This window comes from Suricata suricatta, chromosome 9 (genome assembly GCF_006229205.1).
Source record: "Suricata suricatta isolate VVHF042 chromosome 9, meerkat_22Aug2017_6uvM2_HiC, whole genome shotgun sequence".
Classification (NCBI taxonomy): Eukaryota; Metazoa; Chordata; class Mammalia; order Carnivora; family Herpestidae; genus Suricata; species Suricata suricatta.
Genome location: NC_043708.1, coordinates 10017462 through 10043117, shown reverse-complemented (window position 1 = coordinate 10043117; position 25656 = coordinate 10017462). Strand labels below are relative to the sequence as shown.

Genomic DNA, 25656 nt, shown 5'->3' with positions numbered 1-25656 from the left:
TTGGGATTTGGTATACATGCATTCTAAAGCTAAATGGTTATGGTTTTTTTTGAATGTCCTTTATTTTTGCTCCTTGTGCAGGTAATAATAGTAACTATTAATATCATAGCAATGGCTCATATTTGTGGAGCACACATTATGTGCTGTGTTAAGCACTCTATATTAACCTCATTTAAGCCTCCTAACAGCCTTTCTAGAAGTGAGGTAGGTACTCTTCCTGTCTCCATTTAAAGACGTTGATAGAAAGATTGCTGTTAGGTCATATGTCCTTCTGTGATAATTGATAACTGAATGCACAGGGCCACACAGCATCAGTTTACAGCTTCTGTTCTTTGGCGCCTGCAGACTATGCTGCTGTCCTGGAAGGTGCATGTCCCCTCATTGTCCAAGACTTGAGATGTAGGAAGACTGTGTTTTTTGGTTGATGCATCAGGGATAGCCTGGCTTTATGCCCAGTCCTTCCCTTGACTTTGCTCAAACTTCCAGTGGGGAAATAATGAAGCATCTTTGCTTCACAGTTAAAATGTAATGGAGGTAAGAATGCTAGACAACATTTCAGGATTCGTGATCACATGGAAAGTGCTTTTAGTTTCTAAAATCAAGGAATAATAGGAATCCCCAGTATTACTGAAGATTGACAGAGGGTTGAGGAAAAGCTCATGAAATCGATATTTGTATTTCTTAATGCAGTCATTCACCAGTCATTTATTGAACAAATATACTGTCTCTGCACTCTACTGAGCATTATGTTTTAGAAATCTTAAGAAGGGAGCAATGCTGCTTATAACTTAAGCCAATTCATAAGAACTAAATTATAGAATTAGCATATTTTGTTAAGTGGCAAAATATTCAGTGACTGATTACTCACTTTTGTTTTGTAGATCTTGGACAGTCGATATTTTATACAACTACATGTTTGCTACCCTTTCTCAATGATGATATTCTGAGTACTTTGCCCTACACGATGATATCAACGTTAGCTACCTTTCCTCCGTTTCTGCACAAGGATATTATTGAATATCTTAGCACATCTTTTCTACCGATGGCTATATGTAAGTTCAGTCTTACCTAACACTAGATTCTTCTAACATATTGTACGAATGGAAATTGCTTTCTCTGTTTTAGGCTGTAGAGTTTCAAGATTATAATGGAATCACTTGTTATATACATGTGCTATGATTTAAATTGTCATTTCAGCATGGTGATTATGGGGAGAATCAAAGAAATGAATGATGATTATACCTTAGAATTATCTTATTTGCATAATTTGATCTTATAAGGTAGGAAGAAAATATATCAAGGCACAGTCTGGATTACATAGAAACTATGGCATGTTGTGTAACTTAAGAAAAAAGTGTGACGAGAGTGCGGCCTTAGGTATAGGAATTCTTATCTTTTGCCTCTGAAGGCAGAAGGTTGTGATGGGAAAAGCATAAGAGAGTGTTGGGACAGACAGACCCTAGTTTCAGCTTCACTTGTAAACGTGCTGTGCGGTGTTAGGCGTCTCCCACGGTTCATAGCTCATCTCCAGAATGATGCTAGCATTGTCTTCCCATCACAGGGATGTTGTGATGATAAAGTGAGTCAAAATGTATGAAAACACTTTGGAAAAAGGCTTGCAACTCATGTGCAAGTTTCTGTTATAAATGTGGAGCTGATTTGAGTTCTGTTTCACATTTATAGACGTAATTCTCATAGGCTTTCCAGACATGAGAGCGAAGACAAAAAAACCAGATTGGGTTGTGGTTTTTAATGATCAAAATCCTTCTAAAGTATTTTTTAAAGAAATGGATTATTAGAGGCTCTGAGTGGCTCGGCTAATTGAATGTCCGACTCTTGGTTTCGGCTCAGGTTATGATCCCAGGGTCGTGGGACTGAGCCCTTCACTGGGGTCTGGGCTGAGTGTGGCGCCTGCTTACAATAATCTCTCTCTCTCTCTCTCTCTCTCCCTCTCCCTCTCTCCCTCTGCCCCTTTCCCCTGCTCATGTGCACGCTCTCTCTTTAAAAAACCCCCACAGAACTAGATTATGAAGATTGTGAATTTAGAGTAAACAGAGTAGACTGATTGATTGATTGATTTATAGTTTATTGTCAAGTTGTTTTCCATACAACACCCAATGCTCTTCCCCACAAGTGCCCTCCTCCATCACCAACACCTCTTTCCCCCCTCCCCCTTCCCCTTTAACCCTCAGTTCATTTTCAGCATTCAGTAGTCTCTCAAGTTTTGCACACGTGCCCTCCTCCATGACCATCACCCTCCTTCCCCTTTCCCCCTCCCCCTTCAGCCCTCAGTTTGTTTTCAGTATTCAAGAGTCTCTCATGATTTGCCTCCCTCCCTCTCCCTAACTCTTTTCTCTCCCTTCCCCTCCCCATGGTCCTCTGTTAAGTTTCTCCTGCTAGACTTACGAGTGAAAACATATGGTAAAACAGATGTAGATTTAAATCACAGCTCTGCTGCCAAACTAGCTGTGTGGCCCTAGGCAAGTTACCTAGCCTTTCTGTTTCTTACCTATGAAATGAGAACAATCATAGTAGCTGCCTGGGTGGTTGTGATAATGGAGATGATTCACTGGGAATATTGGTAGGTGCTGGCTAGCTTGATGCCAAGTGTTCACTGTGTAATAGTTTACTGTTCTCCTTCTCTCAACTTTTGTTCCTCTAAAATACCTTTATTGGTCACATTCAATTCCTAGTGACTGTTGTTCACCATTTTAACTTTATGTACTTATGATCTTGTTTTTTTTTATAATAGTTTATTGTCAAATTGGTTTCCATATAACACCCAGTGCTTCTCCCCACAAGTGCCCCCCTCCATGACCATCATCCCCTTCCCTCCCTCCCCATCCCCCTTCAGTCCACGATTCATTTTCAGTATTCAATAGTCTCTCATGATTTGTGTCCCTCACGCTCCCCATCTCTCTTTCCCCCTTCCCCTCCCTATGGTCTTCTGTTAGGTTTGTCCTGTTAGACCTATGAGTACAAACATATGGTATCTGTCCTTCTCTGCCTGACTTATTTCACTTAGCATGATACCCTCAAGGTCCATCCACTTTGCTACAAACGGCCATATTTCATGCTTCCTCATTGCCATGTAGTACTCCATTGTGTATGTATATATACCACATCTTCTTGATCTACTCCTCAGGTGATGGACATTTAGGCTCTTTCCATGTTTTGGCTATTGTTGACAGTGCTGCTATGAACATTGGGGTACATGTGCCCCTATGCATCAGCACTCCTGTGTCCCTTGGGTAAATCTCTAGCAGTGCTATTGCTGGGTCATGGGGGAGTTCTAACAATAGTTATTTGAGGAGCCTCCACACTGTTTTCCAGAGCGGCTGCCCCAGTTTATATTCCCACCAACAGTGTAGGAGGGTGCCTGTTTCTCCATATCCTTGCCAGCACCTATATTCTCTTGATTTGTTCATTTTAGCGACTTACGATCTTGTTAAAGTTGTTGCTATGTAATAATAGTTGGCAAACATAGGTACCTTTGAGCTACATTACTTATTTTACAGTTAAGCTTAACTTTAGCTAGGGAATTGTGGTTTTCATGTCTTTTAAGCAAAGAGTCTCACTTCTGCCTAAATTTTATGGCAATTCAAAAACATTAGCAGACCGATGATATGGTTCAAGTAATAGAATATTTGATCATTTTCTCTCTCTCTTTTTTTTTTTTTTTCGTTCTGGGTAACCTGACAAGCACTTGCTTATTGATACAGCCTTAGAATTGTATAGTTATGTTAACTGTGAAATTTAGACATAGGAATTCTTTTTTTTTTTTTTTTTTAAGAATTACAGGTGAGGATGGAACGTCTGGGTGGTTCAGTCGGTTGAGTGTCCAGCTTCGGCTCAGGTCATCATCTCACGGTTTGTGGGTTTGAGCCCCGTGTCGGGCTCTGTGCTGACAGCTAGCTCAGAGCCTGGAACCTGATTCGGATTCGGTGTCTCCCTCTCTCTCTGACCCTCCCCTGCTCACGCTGTCTCTCTCTGTCTCTCAAAAATAAACAAAAAACATTAAAAAAAAAAGAATTACAGGTGAGGAACATCTCTGTAATAATTAATCTGAATTCACTGTACCCTCCTTAGGGATGAGTTAATTATTTAGGGAGAAGTGTTGAATATGTCTGGCCTCTGAAGTTATGCTTCACACTGATCAAGCATTGTGATGACTGGCCGTGTGTTTCTCCATCCCTGGTTATTAATTTCTGCTTAATGAGAAGCACAGACCCCAAAACATGCTTAGAATCCTTATTTAGCTAAATATGTGAGCCTTGGCAACTGAGGGGAGCAAAGCATTAAGTTGAGTCTCCAAAATGTGTGTGAATTTTAATACTTATTAGTAGAGTAATTTGGTGTTCATTTTAATTATGAACAAGCTGTTTAAGTCTCTGGGACTCCATTGTTTTTTCAGCTGTAAAGGAGAGGTTTGGAAAGCATGTTCCATCTCTAAGGTTATTTCTGGCTTACTAATTCTAGGTTAAATAACATCAATCTTATTTTATGTAAGAGGCACATGTCTTCCTCTAACCCAGTTGTTGATCTAGTTCATTTATCTCTATTGCTCTGCTTTTAGTTTCTTACTTATGATTTCCATTTATTGTCATCATTCCTATACGTTGAGGAGCCTTTAAATCTTTGAAAATACATGGTAGTAATACCCTTTTTAATAAAAAGTTTATTTTTGAGAGAAAGCATGCACACGGGTCAGGGAGGGGCAGAGAGAGGGGAGATGGAGAATCCTTAGCAGGCTCCTTAGTGTCAGTGTAGAGCTTGATGTGAGGCTGGAACTCAGGAACCACAAGATCATGACCTGAGCTGAAGTCAAGAGTTGGTCACTTAACCGACTGAGCCACGCAGGAACCCAGTAGCAATACCCCTTAAAACCACATTCTATTAAACGATTGAGATGTTTTTTGTTTGTTTGTTTGTTTTTGTTTTTGTTTCTTTGCAAAGACACAGACCCAAAGAACGAGGCGATCGGATTCCAGATTAATCATGTGTAAAGGCATTGATGTGAGATCATGTGTCTGTTGCTTGCATCTATGTCGTTTCTGTCTTTGGCAGTTGTTTTGGTGTCTAGAAATTGTGACCGAAACAAGAGAGGAGCAATTAACTCTTCCAGCATGTTTTTATTTCAGGACCGAGATGTTAGGATGAAGGAGTATTTTCCGAGTATTTGATAAAGTTTTTAAGACAAGATGGCTTTTATCTCTTTGGTGTGGTGTTCACAAGGTCACGATATAAAATGTGGGCAGTTTTTCAGACATTAAATGTTTGTGTCGTTAAGAGCCTAGAATATGAAGCTCCAAGCTCTGAAGTGGATCTAATGAAGCATTACAGCTCTTTCCATGTAAGCGCTGTGTGTGTCCATCAGTTTTCCCTCCTGTCATTTTTGTCAATAAATCTGGCACTGTGCCTTTATTTTAAGTCACTCCTTTTGAGATGCTGCAGAGGAAACTGCAATTTATTATGAAAATTTCCTCTGACATAATCTTTTTAACTTCTTCCACAAATAAGATATACTTCTTTTTATTCTTTTTATTCCAAATGTGTGCAACAGGCTCTGTTTTTTAAACAAAAATATTGAAGGATTACTAAGAACGGAAAAAGTCATTAGCATTTCACCATGGAAACCTCGCTTTTTCCAATAAAGGGTCTGTGATTTGTGGACCAGCTTGAGATATGGATGTTGGGAAGATGATATGGATGTTGGCAGAGAAGAGAAAAGCTGATCTTAAATGAACATGAATTGATATAGGCTCTGTTATTTCTGAGATGATAATAAGGCTGACCAATGATATCAGTGAAAGACCCTGCTAGCGGATCTTTGTAGCCTAGACTGTGTAGTCTCATCCAGCCTAAATTTCCTTGAAAAATCACTTACCCTTAGGAAAAATAAAGGTTCATTTAGATCTTTGCATTGACTTGAAAGCAATTGTGTGGTTTAATTGAATATCTGTTTCCAGGCCATTAGCCCTGGACCATTTTTCTTCTTCTACTACCACAGAGGATGCCTGTGATGCTTCTGTGATCCTCCCAAAACTAATCAATATATTAAAAAAAAAACAGTCAGAACCTAACACCACAGATGATGACATTTAAGTATTCTTCTAGATAAAAAACTTGTTTTATCAGCTAATGACTGTTTTCATAAAGTAAGTCTTACTATTCTGTAAGAGCGTTATTGTTCAATTGGTGGAAATATGTTGGAATAAAAATCCAGAAGGCCTTTCACCAATTGCTACATCTCTTAACCTCATCAAGCTTTAGTTTCCTTAGCTGTAAAATTGTGAATTATCATGATCTCCTCTGCCTGAACCCAACGTTTGTCCTGAAGACCAGGAGATAACATACAAGAATGGCCTTTGAATACTGTATCATGTTAGACAAACGTATAGCAGACCAAATCCATAGCCATATGACAGAAATGTCAAATCCCATTGCAACTAATTCCGGGATTCTGTACCAATTCACACGTTGTCCTGAAGTTTTATCGTTTTAAACATTGCTTGAGAAAAGGGGCCAACCTCTGGGTCTTGGGATACTTCCCCCACTAGACTTTGTTGTATAGTAGCAGTAATGACCAGAATAGGTTTTGATCTCATAGAATCTGACAGAACACCTCTGCATTCTTTTTAAGATTTTATTTTTTTTAAGTAATCGCTACATCCATTGTGGGGCTTGAATTCACAGCCCTGAGATCCAAGTTGCATGCTCTACTGACAGCCAGTCAGTCACTTCGTCTCTCCATTGTTGGTGGGCACTCTCGTGTCTATGATTTTCATGAATCTCGCAGCCTGCAAATATTTTAATGCTGCGTTGACTTTTGGGTCATGGTGCTGCAGTCTTCCCATTGTGTTGAACTGATCAGCCCTTCTGGGGGCACAGGTATCTTATGCTCAAACCCCGTCTCATGGGACACAAATACCTCTGCTTACACAGAGACACTTGTTAATTCAGGCAGTGCAGTCTGGCCAAGTGCAGGAAATCGTTCTGTTGGACGGCACCAGAATGTGTTTCTTCTTCCCAGATGACTCTCTTGCCTTTATCCTTTAGAAAAGAAGGAGGCTAGCGGGATTTATTTAAATATATTCCAATTCAGACCACTTCTTACCACCATCTCTCACCTGAACCAGTCCAGTAATTTCTGAACTGGTCTCGCTGCTTCTACTCCTTGGTGTTCTCCACCAAATAGCCAGAGCCATCCTCCAAACATGTAAATCAGACCGTGGCACTTCCTTCATCCCTTTCCATCACTCTGACAAATCAAATTCAAGTCCTTCCTTAGCCCACATGGTCCTCTGTGCTCTGGCCACTGCTGACCTTACTACGTCATTACTGTCTCTTCTGTGTTCACGCCATGCTGTCCACATTGGCTATTCTGCAGTTTCCTAAAGGCACTAAGCTTTCCTGTTTCTTAGTAGCCCTAGTCCCAAATGGTCATATGATTCTTCCTCACTCTCCTTAGGTCTCAGCTCAAGTATCTCATCTTTCAAGATGCCTTTCCTTACTCTCAAGCTAAAATAGGACCCTCCATCACTTTCTAGCTATTCCCTTGCCTTGCTTTACATTTCTTTGTGGATACTTGTTTGCCTGTTCCTCTAGAATGGCTCTGTCTATAGAACTTTCTGCGATGATGGAAATGTTTAAAAACACTCCCATGCTACCTAATACACTAGCCACATGTGGCAACCGAGCACTTGAAATGTATCTAGTGAGACTGAAAAACTGAATTTTTAATTTCATTGAAGCTTATTTAATTTGAGTTTAAATAGCCACTTGTGGCTAGTGGCTACCATATTGGATGGCAGAGCTCAAGCATTTAAGCTCCATAAGGACAGAGGCCTACCTGTGTTGTTTACAGCTATAAACAATTGTTCTGCAGTGGAAGAACAACTCCTGGTACATGGGAGGTATTGGAAGAATATTCTTTGAATTTTTAAATGAATGTTGAATGAATAAGTCACTAGACTATTAGCTATGAGGTTGAAGTGACTTGGGCTATCATCCTAAGAATTAAGTTGGTGCTCCCATGCAAATAACCTGACTTCTCTTTATAAAATGACCTTCCTCATGTACTTATTTGTTTTTTGGGTGGGTGTCATGTAAGAGAACTGTACGGGATAGTACATTAGGAGCTATAAGATGCAGGAACAGATTAAGGAATTGCTATGGCTCGTAGAGGAAAGGTTAGAAGTGGTTGTTCTGACGGTGCTGCAGGATCAGGAAACAGGTCTTAAAACTTTTAATTGTATTTCCTGAGCACAATATTACATGTAAAGTTTTCTTATTTTGATTAATTCTCTTCTTCCTTCCATTGTATGTAGCTTTGGCTTTATACACCATCACGGGGACAAGCTGCACATGTGTTTACATCAGGCCTTTTTACCAAGATTCAATAAATGATGTGTGCCTGTGCACGTTTATTAATTAGAATTGTGGTGATTTTATTCAGTCTGTCAGACGGCTAAGCAATTGCAAGGCTCTGTCTGTTTATAGAGGTCCTGGAGCCAATTTCCTAGGGCTTGAACCAGGGGAACACTGTTGGCTTTGTGGTTGACCGTACTTGACAGAGAGCACGGAGCAGGAGGGGTGAGAGGGACACGCGAAGGTCACGGAGCCATTTGGGCTGATCTCCAAATAGACTTCACCTAAATCATCGAGACATTTTGGGCATCTCTCCCAGTTTTAAAGGCCTCCAGGCACAGGGATTCTCAGACTCCCTTAGTAGTCATTTAATTTATTTTTTTAAAAGAAATATTTATTATTAAAAAGTTTCAGATGAATTTAAACAAACGTGATAGCACTTGTCCCAGGAGTACTGTGTGTGTGTGTGTGTGTGTGTGTGTGTGTGTGTGTGTGTGTGATTATTTAAATGTATGTGATTATTTTTCCTTGAGTATGTCAGAGGCTAGACTTTCCTGCCCCCCCCCCTCCGCCCCCTCCCCCAAACAAAGGACACAGGGGCATGCAATTCTTGCTCCCACATCTGGACACCTTATTGAGCGCTTCCTCTCTTACTTCCTATCCCTCTAGTACTGCTTCTCCCAAGAGCCTCAGGGCTCACTTGATCAGAGTTACATGATGTGCTTATTAAACTCTTACCTTTTCTGCTTCCAAACTGGTGGAGTTAAACTCTAGATATAGGCCCCAAAGCTGAATTTTAACAAGCTCCCTGGCTAAGTCTGATAGCAAATGCATCTTGTTCTTTAGTATTTGGCTCAAAGTTCTCTTCCCTTGATTAATCTCACTTGATTAATCAACTTTACCATCTAAAAGCATTGACCTGATCTGCATATCTGTGTATAATTATTAGTACTCATTTATATTGTACGGCCAAACTAGTGTATCTACCTGAATATCACCTGCCTCCTGGGGGTAGCAGCATTACCACCTGTGAGTGATTAATAAAAGCAAATTCAGGTAAATAATGTCATGATAGATCTCTTTTCTTTATTTGTTTGCTTATGTCTGTTAAGCTGTTGTAAAGGTCACCATCCATTGCAGTGTTCAAAGTCTTTCTTTTACGGAAAGAAAAGAATAGCATCATGTTAAATTTTTCTGTCTTCTCTACCTTATTACCTGACAAATCTTGTAGTAGTGTTTTCATGGTTCTTTTATCCACGTGTATTATTATAAGTTGCCTTACTCTTTATGGATGGAGGTGAGATATTATTTCCATATGTTGTACTTTAGTGTAAAATATAAAATAAAATAAGGCAGATTTGTGGGTCATCTGCTTTTTTGCTGTTGGCCACATTAGTGGTTTTCTCTATTGTGTGGCGGAAACTGGGCGTTGACTGAGGGCGTTTCACTCACTGCACACGGTTCTGCTCATGCCTTCTTCATGATCTGCCGCAAAGCCCAACCGTAAGGAGGGATTCCTCCTACTTCTGCAATTATCCCTGAGAAAAGAAATTCATTTTATATTTGAGTGCTTTTAATGTTTCTCCTATGTGAGCCCTCTCTCAATTACTGGTTAGAATGATAAAGTACTCTCTGGACACAGCCGCTCTGTGGAGACTATCCTGAATGACCTCCATCAGTGCTAGTTTTGAATGCTTGTTGGAGTTCCCTGATATACCACTAAGAAGGAGAGAGAAAGAAATGTAATATTCTGCTGGATGCATCGTAAACAAGTCACTTAAAGATGTCTTAAAAAGCATTATGTAAGTGATTATCATGTGGAGACCACGAATACACAGCTCTGAGTTTTGAAGAAACCTGCTTGCTTTGTAACTGAATACTCATGGCACAGGTTAAAGTGTTCAGTGACAGTGTTATTCACAGACTCAGAAAGATTGGATTCTTTCAAACATCTCAGTTGGATATGAAGATGGTAAGCATTGGAAAACTAAAAACGTGGTTCTCATGGTGATGAAGATGCTGCCGCTGAGTTACATGTAAAGGTTTGCATAAGACTGTTTACTGATATGTGAGAGCTGAAATTAATTTTTAAATTAATAGTCAGTCTTTTGTAACATGTGATTTGAAATTTGTGTGTAACTGAATCAAGAAGGTCCCCATTGTAAGTAGGCTATTATGTCATTTGCATCTCTGAAAGGTGATACATTCAAGTTGAGTTCAAAATAAAGAAACCTTTTATTTTGACTTTTATTGGGATAAACTTCAACATGCCCTTATATTGGGCACAGGAGGATCTTGTTTTTTTCTCTTTTCCACTTAGATATAAACATCTTGGGAGCAGAGATCACATCTAAATACATCTCTGATAAAGTCATGACATCACGCTCTGGCATTATTTCTGCTCCTTGGAGATTCTTACCAAATGTTTGCTGTTGATGATGATCTGTATGCTAGGACACACTTGTGGTTTTATTTGTGCAAAACACCCACTGACTTGGCTCAGACTTTCCTCTCAGCTATCATGCTATATGACAAGAAGTATACCTATAGACTAACTGTGTCTAATCAAAAGATTTTTTGTTTCAGTGGGCTCCTCAAGAAGAGAAGGCGTCCCTGCTCATGTTAATCTGTCTGCATCATCTATGCTAATGATTGCAATGCAATACACATCCAACCCAGGTAAGTGGCCTTTTGAATGGCTTGGCTAATTTCAGAAATGATTATTAAACAAGGTGTGAAACAAGTAAGCCGGAAATCCTCATGCGAGAAGAGCTTCTCTTGGTGGATAGACAGCTGGGGACGTGTTACAGGACAGACTTTTGGGTGGAAATAAATTCACCCTGCCTGTTGCTGTTGGCAGTAATCTTGATGGCTAATAATTTTTGAATGTTTGGGGCAATTTTAGAACCCTGACTAGAAATTCACTGGAAGTATATAGGAATACTTAAATTAGAAATGTAAAAAATCACCTGCAATTCTAATGACTGAAGATACTCACTGTTAATATTTTGTAAATTTGCTACTCCAGTGCCACACAAGTATCCTTGAACATGAATCTTGTACTACATTTCTGACTATCTCCTTAGAACAAATTCAGAAAAGAAGGATTAATAAATTAAGGGGCTTGAAACAATTTCAGTAGTCTCACTAACTACGTATGAAAGCACAGTAACCTATCATTGAGTGTTATCAGTTTGTATTTTGTCAGACAGATGAAAAGGAATATCTCGTTGTTTTGACTTGTATTTCTTCTCAGGACTGATGTTGAACGGGTGTCATTTCCATTCATCTGTATAATTTGATTTTCATTTATTAGTATAATTGCTCTTGAACTTTGTGAAACGGACCTGAAAAAGGGGCTGGCTGTTGGCATCACATGCTACAATATGAACTCAATTTTAATGTATATCATATATTGTTTAGATGGAAAGTAAACAAATTTGGTGGCACTGTTTTCAATCTTCTACTTAATTACATAATAAATAATAATTATGTTTTTGATGTAGGATGGGGGAAAAAGTGTTTTATTTATTTTTGTTTATTTTTAAAGTGTTTATTAATTTTTTTACTGTTTATTTATTTTTGAGAAAAATGTGAGATCATGACCTGAGCCGAAGTCAGATGCTCAACTGACTGAGCCACCCAGGTGCCCCTAAAAGTGGTTTTTTAAAAATGTTTATTTACTTTTGAGAGAGAGAGACAGAATGTGAGTGGGATGGGACAGAGAGAGAGGGAGACACTGAATCTGAAGCAGGCTCCAGGCTCTGAGCTGTCAACAAGGAGCCCTATGCTGGGCTAGAACTCACGAATGGCTAGGTCATCACCTGAGCTGAAGTCGATGCACCAATTGAGCCACCCAGGTGCCCCTAAAAGTGTTTGATTTTTAAATTTTAATTTTTTAAACATTTATTTATTTTCTGAGAGACAGAGAGAGACAGAGCATGAGTGGGCAAGAGGTAGAGAGAGAGAGAGAGAGACCGAGTCACAGATTCTAAAGCAATCTCCAGGCTCTGAGCTGTCGGCACAGAGTCCAACACAGGGCTCGAACTCATGAACCGTGAGATCATGACCTGAGCTGAAGTCAGATGCTTAACCAGCTGAGCCACCAAGGTGCCTTAAAAGTGTTTTATTTTGAAATCTTAATGCTTCTTCATTTGGAGTATTGCCCTTTAAATATGAAATTCCTTGTGATTATTATATGAGTAATTAAAATGTATACTTTTTTGGAAGTTCTATCTCATATCTCACTCTGGCTTGGAGGGCCCTCAAAATGTCATTTGTGTTTATTATATATTATTTTTTGAAAACACCCTTCATATGGAGTCTAGTAAGTTGAAATCTCCTCCTGAGGCTTTGGTCCTAGTTTCTAAGTTGGGAGGCAGCAGAGCAAGGGCCCTCAAATCAGGAGGTTGGAGGTCTGTGGGTTGTATCTGAGCTCACCAGTAAATTGCCATTTAGTTAACTTTGAGCAAGTTTTTTAACCTCCCTAAGGTCAAGTTTCCTCATTTCTAAAATAGGAATAGTAATTTCTTTAATGCCTTAAAATGTTGTAATCATTTAATGAATTAAGTGTATGTAAAATGCTTATGTATGTAGCCTAATGACAGGCACGTTGTAGGTGTTCAATAAAGAGTGATGAAAGTCACTGCAATCTGCCGTTCTTGGAGTTGCGCGTTTCACTGGGCAGCCACTATGACCAGTTATTCCCAAACCTGTATCTTTATCTCTTCATGGGAATGTTTATAGCCCACTATTCCATGCTAAAAGTTACACTGGGGACCCAAAGCTAGTCTTACGCTGTGGAAACTGTTAAACAGAGTGAGGCAGTATCCACCAGGGGCTCTCGGGGGCCAAGTGTCAGGGCATCATTTTGTCATTTGAATTTTTACTGGGGGAGACAGTCAGCGGCAGCGTGGACCTTGTAGCCCATTGTGTATCAAGGATGCAGCATAGACCTGTTCAACTGAGTAATTCCTTGATTCACCGCTCTGAGCTAGATATTGAGAAAATCACCCAGAAATATAAGGTATGGTGCTTGCTGTGGACCTTAGGTCTAATCGGAAATATTAAGCATATTCACAGAAACCATTAATTTACAACGTAAAGTAGCATATGGAAAGTACAAAATATATACTATGGACAGTATTAATTCATCAGAGGGAGAGAACTCTACGGATTGAAGTGATCATGAGAGGCTTTGGACCACTTGAGCAGAGTGGCTCTAAAAATATGGGTAAAGTTTTGAGTGATGGGTAAGTGGGGCAGTCTGGGAGGGCAAGCAGTTTAAACACAGGGACTCTCTAGGTGTGTTCCTGGGGCAGTCAGTGGACTCCTCTGAACTGGGTTCATGTGACAGCCATATGGAGAAAGAGAAAGTGGCCTGGACCATCTGTACCTGTGAATTCACTGGCGCCGTAAGGACAAAATTCCGAGTCTAGAGGGCTGTTTCTGTTTTCAGGAAATAGTCACTGAATATCTCGTCTCTGCCAGACACTGGAGACACCACAGTTAGCAAAACCGAACTGACCTCTGCCCCCGCCTCATGGAGCTTATGTGGTTGTAGTGGGAGAAGCCATTAATTAAATAATTTTAAAAGCTAATATGAAGTTTCAGCTGGGACAGGCACTTGGAAAGATGAACTTTGCGCTATGAGACCCTATAAAAGGGGATATTTCTTTTTTTAATGTTTATTCTAGAGAGATTGAGAGAGAGGAGGAGAGAGAGAGAGACAGACAGAGAGACAGAGCATGAGCAGGGGAGGGGCAGAGAGAGAGGGAGACACAGAATCTGAAACAGGCTCCCGGCTCCGAGCTGTCAGGACAGAGCCCCACGTGGGGCTCAAACCCACAAACTGAGATCATGACCTGAGCCGAAGTCAGACACTTAATGGACTGAGCCTGGGATTTTTCTTTTCTAGGAGAGGTCAGAGAGGGTTTCTCTGGGGAAGTAACCTTTGGTTTGAGGACTGAAGGATGAGTCGCATTCACAAGGCCTACAAGGGGGAGGGGATTCAAGTAGAAGAGTCTCAAGTGTCAGAAGGGAGCCTGGCAAGCTGGTGGGACTGAGACGTTGGTACAGCTCGGGCTCAAGTGAGGGCTGCCTCATGGGAGCTAGGACCGTGATGTCTGTGGGCCAGAACATACAGCGTATGTGGACTTTGTCAGGGAGTCCTGTGTTTATCCTGAGTCTAATGTGAAGGCTCTGGAGGACTTCGGGAACTTGAGCTTGTGTCACCCCAACGGCAGTTGAAAATAGATTTAAAAGGAACCAGAGTGGAGCTCTTGGGTGGCTCAGTCAGTTAAGTACCTGACTTAGCTCAGGTCATGATCTAATGGTTCGTGGGTTCGAGCCCCGCATCGAGCTCTGTGCTGACAGCTCAGAGCCTAGAGCCTGCTTTGGATTCTATGTCTCCTTCTCTCTTTGCCCCTCCCCTGGTTGTGTGTGCATGCATGTTCTCTCTCTTTCTAATAAATAAATAAATTAAAAAAAAAAAAGGAACCAGAATAGATGGAGATTGACCCTCGAGGAACCTTCATGTGCATGTAAAAGTCAGGGGCAGTTGAGACCAAGAAAAGTACCATTTGAAAAGTAAAATTGATAGGAGTTGGTGACATATTAGATATAGAGAATTTTTGGCTTGCATAACTGGATGCATGGTGGTTTTATTCATTGTGAAAGGAGACACTGGAAGAAGAAAACCAGGCTTCTGAGGGAAGCTCACAAGATCTGTTTTGGACATGTTGTGTTCAAGGTATCTTTGAGACATTGAAGGGAGATGGTATATCTTGGACTAATACAGTGTTAAATGTCAATTGTACCTCAGTAAAACTGGAGAAAAACGTCACACATAATCTCAGTAATAATTCTCTATGACCAAAACACAACACTGCAAATAAATCAGCTTCCTTACAAAAAAAGAGGCAGTGGTAATTAGAAAGTTGAATTATGAGTTTGGAACTCAGTACAGAGCTCTGGGCTAGAGATAATGAACCTTGAACCTACTTGTAAGTGTTCAATGACCTTTATTGAATTGCATATGGATCGTAACTGAAGTTGTATATGAGTGTGAGATTGCTTAGGAGCGAGCATAGAATAAAAAGTGGAGTGGGCTTATGATTGGGCTTTCAGGCACTCCAACAGATATAGGTCCAGTGGAAGAGGATGAGCTTGTCAAGGAGGCAGAGAGGTTGTATCTGTTAGGATGTGTTTTGAATTACAAGAACGTTTGTTGTTTACTTTGTTTACATAGTAGGAAGTCTTGGAGATAGCGCTGCAGCATCAGGAGACTCAGATGGCGTCTTTGTGTTTCTAAGATGGCTGCCACAGTGGGAGTTGTTATATTCTTACATAATCGCAGCCACAAACAGGTAATGGAATCAGTCAGGGTAATTAGAGAAAGATCTCCTGTTGTCCCTCTTTTATCACAGAGGAAAAATGTCTCAGAACCCCCCCCCCCCCCACTTCTCTCTTAGGTCTTACTTGCCAGGGCTGAGTCACATGACTATTCCTAGCTGCCAGGGGCTCTGGGAAAGTATCTTGCTTTGTAGTCTGTGCATTGGGAGATACACAAGGAAGAAAGAGTTGTTGATAGTGTTTGAGTAGCAACGACAGTGTCCGTCACAGTCAATAAAAGAAGATAGGTCATGAAGTCAAAGGAAAAGAGTGGTTTTTTAAAATGTGTACTTAAACATTGAAATGTTTATTAAACATCTGCTCCAGGGGCAGAGAGAGAAGGGGGCAAAGGATCTGAAGTGGGCTCGAACTCTCTAACCGTGAGATCATGACCTGAGATGAAATTGGACATTCAACCGACTGGGCTCAATCTTCCCAGGTTCCTTGGGAAGAGAGTATTTTGAAAAGGGAACAGTAGTCAGCAATACTGAGTGCTTCTGAAGGTCAATTAAAAGGCAGACTGAAGTATATCCATTGAATTGAATGACACGGAGGTCATCAGTGACCAATGTTAAACCTGTTTCATTGCTGTGATAGGGGTGGACGACAGATTGGAGAATATATAAAACAGGTGTCTAGCTGGGTGAAGGTCTCTTTATCTGACAAGTAAACAGGCAAATCAAAGAAGTTTGCTGCTGCCTGGCTTCTAAGAATTCCTCAACAAGGTGAACTTGGTGACTGAATGATAAAAGACTCCCATTCTAATCCATCACTCCGTTACTTACTATTTGTTTAACCTTGAACAAGATAGGAAACGAAGTCTGTTTCCTTACTGCAACATAGCGGTCAAGAGATAGTATGTATAACGCCTTTAACATAATGCCCAGCACGTACTGAACCCTCCATAAATATGAGGTTTTATGACAGTCCTATTGGACAATTTTTTATCCTGTGTAGTTTTTGATCACACTGAAATAAGTTTATATTATATAATTATTATTACTAGGGATTTTCCTTATTTTTTTTGTTAATAAGATGAAGGATCTCAGAAAAAGCTTGATAAAGTCAAGGCTTTCATGATCTTTGAAATGTCTGAATACTATACGGATATAAGCATTTTTTAATTTTATTAAAATTCTTTGTGATTAAACATTTTTATTATGGAAGTATAGCTGACATACAATTATATCAGTTTCCGGTGTACAACGTAGTGATTCAATAATTCTGTACGTTACTCAGTGCTCACTGTGTTAAGTTGGTCACTGTCTGTCCCCATACAATATTATTACTATATTATTGAGTGTATTCCATATTCTGTATTTTATGTCTCCATGACTTATTTGTTTTATAACTGGAAGTTTCTGCCTCTTAGTCTCCTTCCTCTATTTTGCCTGTCCTTCACCCTTCTTCCTTCTGGCATCTGCCAGTTTGTTCTCTGTATTTATGAGTCTGTTTCTGTTTGTTTGTTTTGGTTTTTAGATTCCACATGTAAGTGAAATTATATGGTATTTGTCTTTCCTTGTTTGACTTATTTCACTTAGTGTAATATCCTCTGGTTTTGTCCATGTTTTCACAAATGGCAAGATTACATTCTTTTTTAATGGCCAAATAATATTCTATTGTTTATATTATATCCACATCTTCTTTATCCACTCAGCTATTGACGGACACTTAGATAACTGCCGTATCTTGGCTTTTGTAAATACTGTTGCAATAAACATAGGATGGTGTGTATCTTTTCAAATTAATATTTTTGTTTTCTTTGGGTACATACCCAATAGTGAAATTACTGAAGCACCTGGTGTTTTTCTATTTTTAATATTTTGAGGAGCATCCATATTGTTTTCCAAAAGGGTTGTACCGATTTACATTCCCACCAGCAGTGCACAAAGTTTCCTTTTCCTCCATGTCCTTGCCAATACTTGGTATTGCTTGTCTTTGTGATGCTGGCAATTCTGACAAGTGTGAGGTGGTATCTCATAGGGGGGTTTTGATTTGCATTTCCCTGATGATGAGTGATGTTGAGCATCTTTTCATGTGTCTGTTGGCTATCTGTGTGTCTGTTCAGGTCCTCTGCCCATATTTTACTCAAATTATTTGTTTTTTTTGGTATTGAATTGTGGGAATTCTTTATATGTTTTGGATATTAGCCCCTTATCAGATATATTATTTGCAAATATCTTCCCCCTGTTTAGTAGGTCACCTTTTTGTTTTGTTGATGGTTTCCTTTAACATGCAAAAGCTTTTTATTTTGGTCTATGCCCAGTTGTTCATTTTTGCTTTTGTTGTCCTTGCCTAAGGAGACAGATCCATAAGTATGTTGCTAAGGCTGATGTCCAAGAGTTTACTGCCTATGTTTTCTTTTAGGAGTTTTATGGTTTTAGGTCTCACATTTAGGTCTTTAATCCATCTTGAATTTATTCTTTTTTAAAAAGATACTATGTATTTTGAGAGAGAGAGAGTGTGGGGCCACGTGCACACACATGAGCTGGGGAAGGGCCGAGAAAGAGGGAGAGAGAATCCTAAGCAGGCTCCCGATGAGGGGCTTGATCCCAGGAACCATGAGATCATGACCTGAGCTGAAATCAAAAGTTAGAAACTTAACCCAGTGAGCCCCCCAGGCACCCATTTTGAGTTTACTCAAAATGTATGTGTAAGATAGAGATCCAGTTTTATTCTTTTGGACATAACTAACTTCTAATTTAATGATTAGAGTGAAAAGTCATACTAATATATTTTATTATATCTCAAAAGATATTTTATCTAGTATTTATAATTCATGTTTGAATTATATTTTCTTCCTCACAGTGTATCATTGTCAATTATTGGAATGCCTCATGAAATATAAGCAAGAAGTCTGGAAAGTAAGTTTTGGGCCAATTTAACTCATTGCCACAAAATTAATTTATAAATATAGTAAAATTGTTTCCAAAACACAGGTCAAAATATTAATGTCTTATTTTGGTGTGGCAAAACTGGGGATTCTTTCCTTCCTGGTTAACTTATTATTTAAAGCAGAAATGATACTGCCAAACACCATAGCCTGACAGAAAAAGTAATTTGGTATCTCTTATTCTGAGAGTTTAGCAAATACTATATTACATGACAATTTTATTTAATTTGACATGGTGCTCAAGAACCGGTCTTCTTCCAAATAGGAGATGTGAATCGTTACAGAATGTGTTTTAGGAAAATATGTTTAAAAATCCAGTGGTTGGCAAACTGGTTTGTGCTGTTCTAAAACCTTTCTTTTTTTTTTTTTTTTTTTTTGGTAAAACCTTTCTTTAATGTCATCCCGGATGGAGAAGGGTTTGTTAAAAGACAGTGTAGTTTTGCCCATTACCTGGAAGGGGGATTAGGGAGGGCTTATTTACAGAACCAATAAATAAATAATAAAAAATAATGTTTTAATGTGATGTCATCTGAGAAACAGATGTAGATAATGAGATGTCAGGGAAATTAACAACCCAACCCTTCTACTGGATTTTCACTGCTTTGGTAAGATTAAGTGAGCTGTTTTTATTTGTATTTGATGATGCTAAGTCAAAATATGCTTCCTGTTTCCTTTAGGATCTTTTGTATGTGATTGCCTACGGGCCTTCACAAGTGAAGCCCCCAGCTGTGCAAATGCTGTTCCATTACTGGCCCAACTTAAAACCTCCCGGGGCGATAAGTGAATACAGGGGCTTGCAGTACACAGGTAAGAAGCCAGGAGCCCTGGGATGCCCCATTTTAATTTTCTTATGCCACATTTGCCTCACCTACTTTTTTTTTTTAATCTTGCTGGATTATATTTAAGTGCCTTGAGACATTGTCATGAACCCTTTGTGAAACTCGGTGTTATAAAGTAAAATAATGAAAATAAATTTCAAAAGTATTTATGACATTGCAGCAAATAGCCTAAGTCTTAGTCTCATTCGCTGTCCACCTGGCCTGGGGTCCTGACTATCATTAAACTTAATCAACGATGTGAGCAGCGAGTGTTGCCTCTGATTTGCCCACCATTTAGCAAAACCTCAGCTGGTTAATTCTGCTTGGAGGAGACGACTTGCATATTCGACTTTACCAGCTCATACACTAAATAAAAATTAAGTGACCGCAAGAGCCTAGTTGGACAGGAAGAGTCAGCAATTGGTGAATATTTGTGTTACTGATAACCAAGAAGTAAACATTGAATTTAAACGTAAGGACATATATTTGCCAAAAAACCCCAAACAAGCCATAGGTTCTATTGTTTATGTTTGTATATTGTAAAATCAAAGAAGGAACCTATGGCTAATGGAGTTTCTGACGCCCTTGACTGCCCTCTCCCCCCACTTAGTTGTCTACATACTTTCATGAAAATACAAGAAGTGGATATTTTGGCAAAGTTAGCTTTTATTCAAGTCATTGTAACATTGTACACTGATGCTCTGAGAATTTCCTTCTTTCTTGGTATTACTTGTTTTTCCAAAGATGACTTGAGGTGATTCAAAAGGGATTTAACTTAATTCAGGTTTCTGATTTATGTTCCTGATGAAAGTCAAGTGTTAAGAGATATTAACACCTGTTTTTTAGGCTTTGATGGTCTTTGGTGGGCTTATTCTGAATTCAAATGATATTGGCTTTAGTGGTAGCAATAATATTAATTAAAACAATGAAGGTAAATAGTAAGTACCTTTTTAAAAAATGGAAATTAGAATCATTGGTGTTTTAGATAATGGGTAGTAGAGAATGTTTAAATGTTGCTAAGTGGATAATTTGAATATAAAAACAGGAAAAATTTGAAAGCATTAATAAACTAGATGAAATGGCTGACATATTCAACTTCTCACTAGATCCCTGTAATAAGCATTACATGATGTATGAATGGGGAACCAGTATCAAATGAAATTTATTTGATAAATATTTGAAGAGTAACTATTATGTGCCAGGCACTCTTTGCTGATGCTGTAAGAGCTGATTCAGAACCAGACCCCATGGAGCTTAATGCAGTCTGGTTATGGAAACTGATTCACTTATTCAACATGTGTTTATGGGGTGTCGACCGGTATTATCCTAGGCACCAAGTGGTAAAGTGATGAAAAAAGTAGACTAAAATCACTATGTGTGGACGTTTCCGTTTTCCAGGAAAGACCAGGAAACTGCCTTCCAGTGTGACAGGGGCTAGGGCAGAACAAATACAAAGAGCTGTGAGAATATGCAGCAGCGGCCTCTGACCTCACCCTGGTGGTGGGCACGTTTGGGGAGAGATAAGTTGTCAAGGAAGGTTCTCGAGTGAGTGACGTGTGAGCTGATACCTGAAAGATATGCACATTCTAGATGTCAAAGGGAGAGTGAATCATGAGAGGATAGAATGTAAATTTGAGGCAGAAGGAACACACGGGTTCAGACTTGGAGGCCAGAGATAGCAGGATCCTATTTAGGCACCGGAAGAGGTTGTGGTGCAGCCGGACAGTGGAGTGACAGGAGGAGAGCAGCTAGAGATAAGCAGAGAGGCTGGCAAGGCCTGTGCAGAGTGGGGGTTTTATCCTAACAGCCAAAGGAAACCACTGACAGGTTTTAAACAGAGGAGCCGCATGGTGAGATTTGCCTGTCCAGAGCATCCCAGAAGCCTGCCAAACTGACAGCGGCTTCCCTTTACCCCTGCGACCCTCCCTGCTGGGAAGAGCCGGTCAACCGTGTCTCCCCAGAATAGCTCAGTCTAGGCCTACTGAGATCAGAGCCAGGCTTTCGTCTTTTCTTGGCCTATGTGAACTCGATGTCTCTGTCTACCGGCCTCCATTCATCAGTCCAGCCCCGTGATCCTACCTCCATCCACTTCCATTCTTTCAACAGTGCGGCATTCTGTGCCTGCTACCTGCCAAGCACTGGCCAAGGCCCTGGGGTAGTGACTCTCTTGGCACCCCCCTTTCTAGCTGACAGTGGCCTTCTATGCAGGAAACAAGAGGTCCTGGGAAAAAAAGGAATCATTCTGGTCCATATATTACTATTGATCTAGCAATGGCTGTTTGTCAGATATTGTTTTTGTTGCTTCTATGTCACTTAATATTTTAACCTTCTCCTGACTGAACACAGTTATGGACCAAGCATCATACTGTGTTTTACAGACATTTTCTCAATTAATCCTCACAAAAATCTTGAGATGTAGGTTTTCTTATTTCCATGTTATAGGTGACGTATGGGACACAGAGTTTGCGTAACATCTTTCAATTCACACAGATAATAAGGGAGCACAGCTTGAATTTGGACTTAGATTATGTTCATTGAAAACCCACATTTTTCGGGGCGCCTGGGTGGCTCAGTCGGTTGAGCCTCCGACTTCGGCTCAGGTCAGATCTCACGTTCGTGGGTTCGGGCCCCGCGTCAGGCTCTGTGCTGACAGCTAGCTCAGAGCCTGGAGCCTGCTTCCGGTTCTGTGTCTCCTTCTCTCTCTGCCCCACCTCCTCTCGTGATCTGTCTCTCTCTGTATTAAGAAAAAATAAAACATTAAAAAATTTAAAAAAAAAGGAAAAAAAAGAAAACCCACATTTTTCTGTTCTAACAGTTTGCCGTCACTTCTGTGAATTTGCTCCTTTAATTAAGCTTTAGCAGGAGCATTAGACATTTATCTACAACATCTGTCACAATGAAAGATGCACTGAAAGGTACCTTCAGTATTTCGATGTTACTTTGACTCTAAATATACATTATTCGTAATAATAAAAATTATATGGATACAGAATTTTATGGGCCTAGAAACTCAAATATGAAATACTTTCTTAGGGACCAGAAGCTTTTTTATGGTTTCTGAGTGATTTATTTCTTTTTTAAAAAGTAAAATTAATTTTTAAAAGGAAACATTGCTTTTAGAACAATTATAGAAATATATAAGAAGGAAAAAAGAAAGCTACTACCCAGAGATGACCAGTGTTAGCATTTCTCTCTGGTTTTTTTGATGGTTATTTTAAAACAAAATAGAGCTCATATTATTATAATTATACAAGGTTTCCTTCCCAAGCTTTCATATGACATTTTAAAGATAAAGTTCAAAGAAGAACACTACGAACATACCTATAGCCACCTAGATTTAATAATTGTTAGTAATTAGCCACTATTTTAACTTTACATGTGTGTATATAACTTATTTGTTGCTTCTTAAGCATAGTAACGTAGGAATAATTACAGCTGATATGAAGATCAAATAGTGAGGATTTGGTAATATGCAGTGTTTACCTCCTTGGGGCTGTTGATCAACAACAAAAACTACTTCAATTAGTTTGGTCATTGATATGAGTCTTAACGATGCAAAAACTACACGAAGTTTCTTGGCAATGGAAATAGTCACTCTGTTGTTCTAGAACACCCTGCTTCTGTAGGGGAGAAAGAAAATATTTAGCATTTTTGTGTGTGTGACTAGTAAATCATTTAGTAAATAATTTAGGTCAGCACTGGTTGTTGAGTGGTTTCCATCTGTACTACGGAACAAAAGATGTGGCACAAGATCTACGTTTCCAAGACAGAGTTTGTTGCAGAAGTGATAGAACTTAACTAAAGATAAGCACTACAAGGTTAGACTTTGGTCTAGCCTGCCACATAGCTAACCTTACCTTAGTACAGTTGGACTCGAGTTTATACAAGTAGAAGAAGGTCTACCAGTCCTTTTATGTTATAATTTCTCCATTATTGAGTTCTTATTTATCTTTTTGTTATTTTATTTCCACAAATTAAAAAAAGCATTTAAAACCCTTTATATTTGTATGTCATACACATATGGAAAGACACACAAATTTTAAGTGTATTAGGAACATCTCCCACCATGTTTACCACCATGATTACCTGCTCCTTCGATCCCAAAGGTATCCACTAAGTTGACTTCCAACATCCAAGATTAGTTTTGTGAATTTTTGGATTGTATATAAATGGAATAAGGCATTATTTATTTGTGTGTGTGTGCGTGCGCATGCGTGCACATCTGTGTGTGTGACTTGTCTATGGGTGGAGCATAACTGTGTTTTGTTCATTTTTATTGCTGTATAAATTCTACAAAATTAATGTACTACAGTGTGTGTATTAATTTTACTATTAATGGATTTTTGAGTTGTTCCAACTTTTTGGCTCTTACAAGTAATGCTGCTGTGAACATCCTTCTGTGTCTCTTTTGGTGTGCGCACGCACACATTTCTGTTAGATACATACCTAGGATGTGATTGCTGGATCAAAGGTTGTGCATATATCTAATTTTTTCATCTCCCTCTCCCCAGCATGGATCTGATTTTAATGGATGATGGCACACGGTTTTCCAAAAAGAGTTGTACTAACTTATACTCCCATTACCGGTGTATGAGAGTTCTTTATAATATTAAATCTTCCAATCCGTGTGCATAGCATATCTCATTTATTTGGACTTTCTTTAATTTCCCTCAATGCTGTTTTATAGTTTTCTGTGTAGGTGGTTTGCCTATGCCTCATGTAGTGTATTCCTAGATATTTATTTTTTTTTGATGGTATGGTCACTGATACATCTTTAAAAAATTATACTTTCTAACTCTTTGTGGCTAGTATTTAAACATGCGATTAATTCTTGTATATTGATTTTGTATCCAGAAAACTTGCAAAATCACTTTTTAACTCTAATAATTTATTTGCAGTTTAAAAGAGTTCTCTGTGTGAAATTATATTATTGCTAAATAATAGCAGTTTAATGTTTCCTTTTCGATCCTTAAGTCTTTTATGTCTGTTGACTTATTGCACTAGCTAAAACCTCCTTAGCTATGCTGAATTTTAAGTTCCTTGATGGTTTCTTCTTTGACCCATGGGTCATTTAGAAGGATGATGATTGATTTCTAAACATGTGGGGATTTTCCTTGTGAAGTTTTGTATTGATTTATAGTTTGATTCCTCTATGGCCAAAGAACATACTTTGTATTATTTCATTTCTTTAACCTTTTTTATACTTTCTTTAGGGCTGAGCCCTGGTTATTTTGTAATGTTTTGTGTACTTAAAAAATACCTCTTGTATTTGGTAGTTGTTTGATACTGTGTTCTATATATGTCAAATAAATAAAATGTGTTAATTGTGTCGTGCATCTTTTCTTCTATTGGTTACCAAGGGTAGAATTTTAAAATCTCCTACTATGATTGTGTATTTGTGTATTCCTCCCTCCTTGTAATTCTGCCAACATTTGCATTATTAGGTGCTTACAAATTTAGAATGCAATATATTTAAAAATTTTTTTCCAATGTTTATTTTTGAGAGACAGAGAGAGATAGAGTGTGAGCAGGGGAGGGGCAGAGAGAGAGGGCGACACAGAATCCAAAGCAGGTTCCAGGCTCTGAGCTGTCAGCACAGAGCCCAACATGGGGCTTGAACTCACAAATTGTAAGATCATGACGCAAGCCGAAATCAGATGCTTAACTGACTGGGCCACCCAGGCTCCCCAAGAATGACTATTTTCTAGTGAATTGAAATATATGCCATTATGAAATGTATCTCGAGCAATGCTTATTTGTGTTAAGATCTACTTTGTCTTAGGCTAATGTAGCTATACCAGCTTTCATGAGTGTTTGCGTACTGTTAAGTTTCCACTCTTATTTTCAACTATTTTATATTCATGTATATCATGTTTGTCTTGTGAGCAGCAAAGAGTTCTATATTTTAATGTCAATTTTACAGGGGGCCTGGGTGGCTCAGTCAGTTAAGTGTCTGATTTTGGCTCAGATCATAATCTCCTGGTTTGTGAGTTTGAGCCCCGCATCAGGCTCTCTTCTGACAGCTTAGAGCCTGGAGCCTGCTTCGGATTCTGTGTCTCCCTCTCTCTCTCTGCCCCTCACCTGCTCATGCTCTGTCTCTCAAAGATAAATAAACATTAAAAAAAAAGAGTCAACCTTCATGATTTTTGCTTTTGTTTGAAGCACCTAGTCCATATATATATA

General features: G+C 39.1%; 1 protein-coding gene across 3 annotated transcripts in view; it reads left to right on the top strand.

Moving 5' to 3' along the window:
* UNC79 (unc-79 homolog, NALCN channel complex subunit) overlaps positions 1 to 25656 on the top strand; it is a 258645-nt gene that overhangs the window by 52638 nt on the left and 180351 nt on the right. For all 3 annotated transcript variants that reach the window (XM_029952060.1, XM_029952061.1, XM_029952059.1), the window contains 4 exons: positions 882 to 1052; positions 10957 to 11049; positions 18571 to 18626; positions 19333 to 19462. In XM_029952060.1, coding sequence (XP_029807920.1) covers positions 882 to 1052; positions 10957 to 11049; positions 18571 to 18626; positions 19333 to 19462 — 450 coding nt within the window. The remainder of the gene's footprint in view (positions 1 to 881; positions 1053 to 10956; positions 11050 to 18570; positions 18627 to 19332; positions 19463 to 25656) is intronic.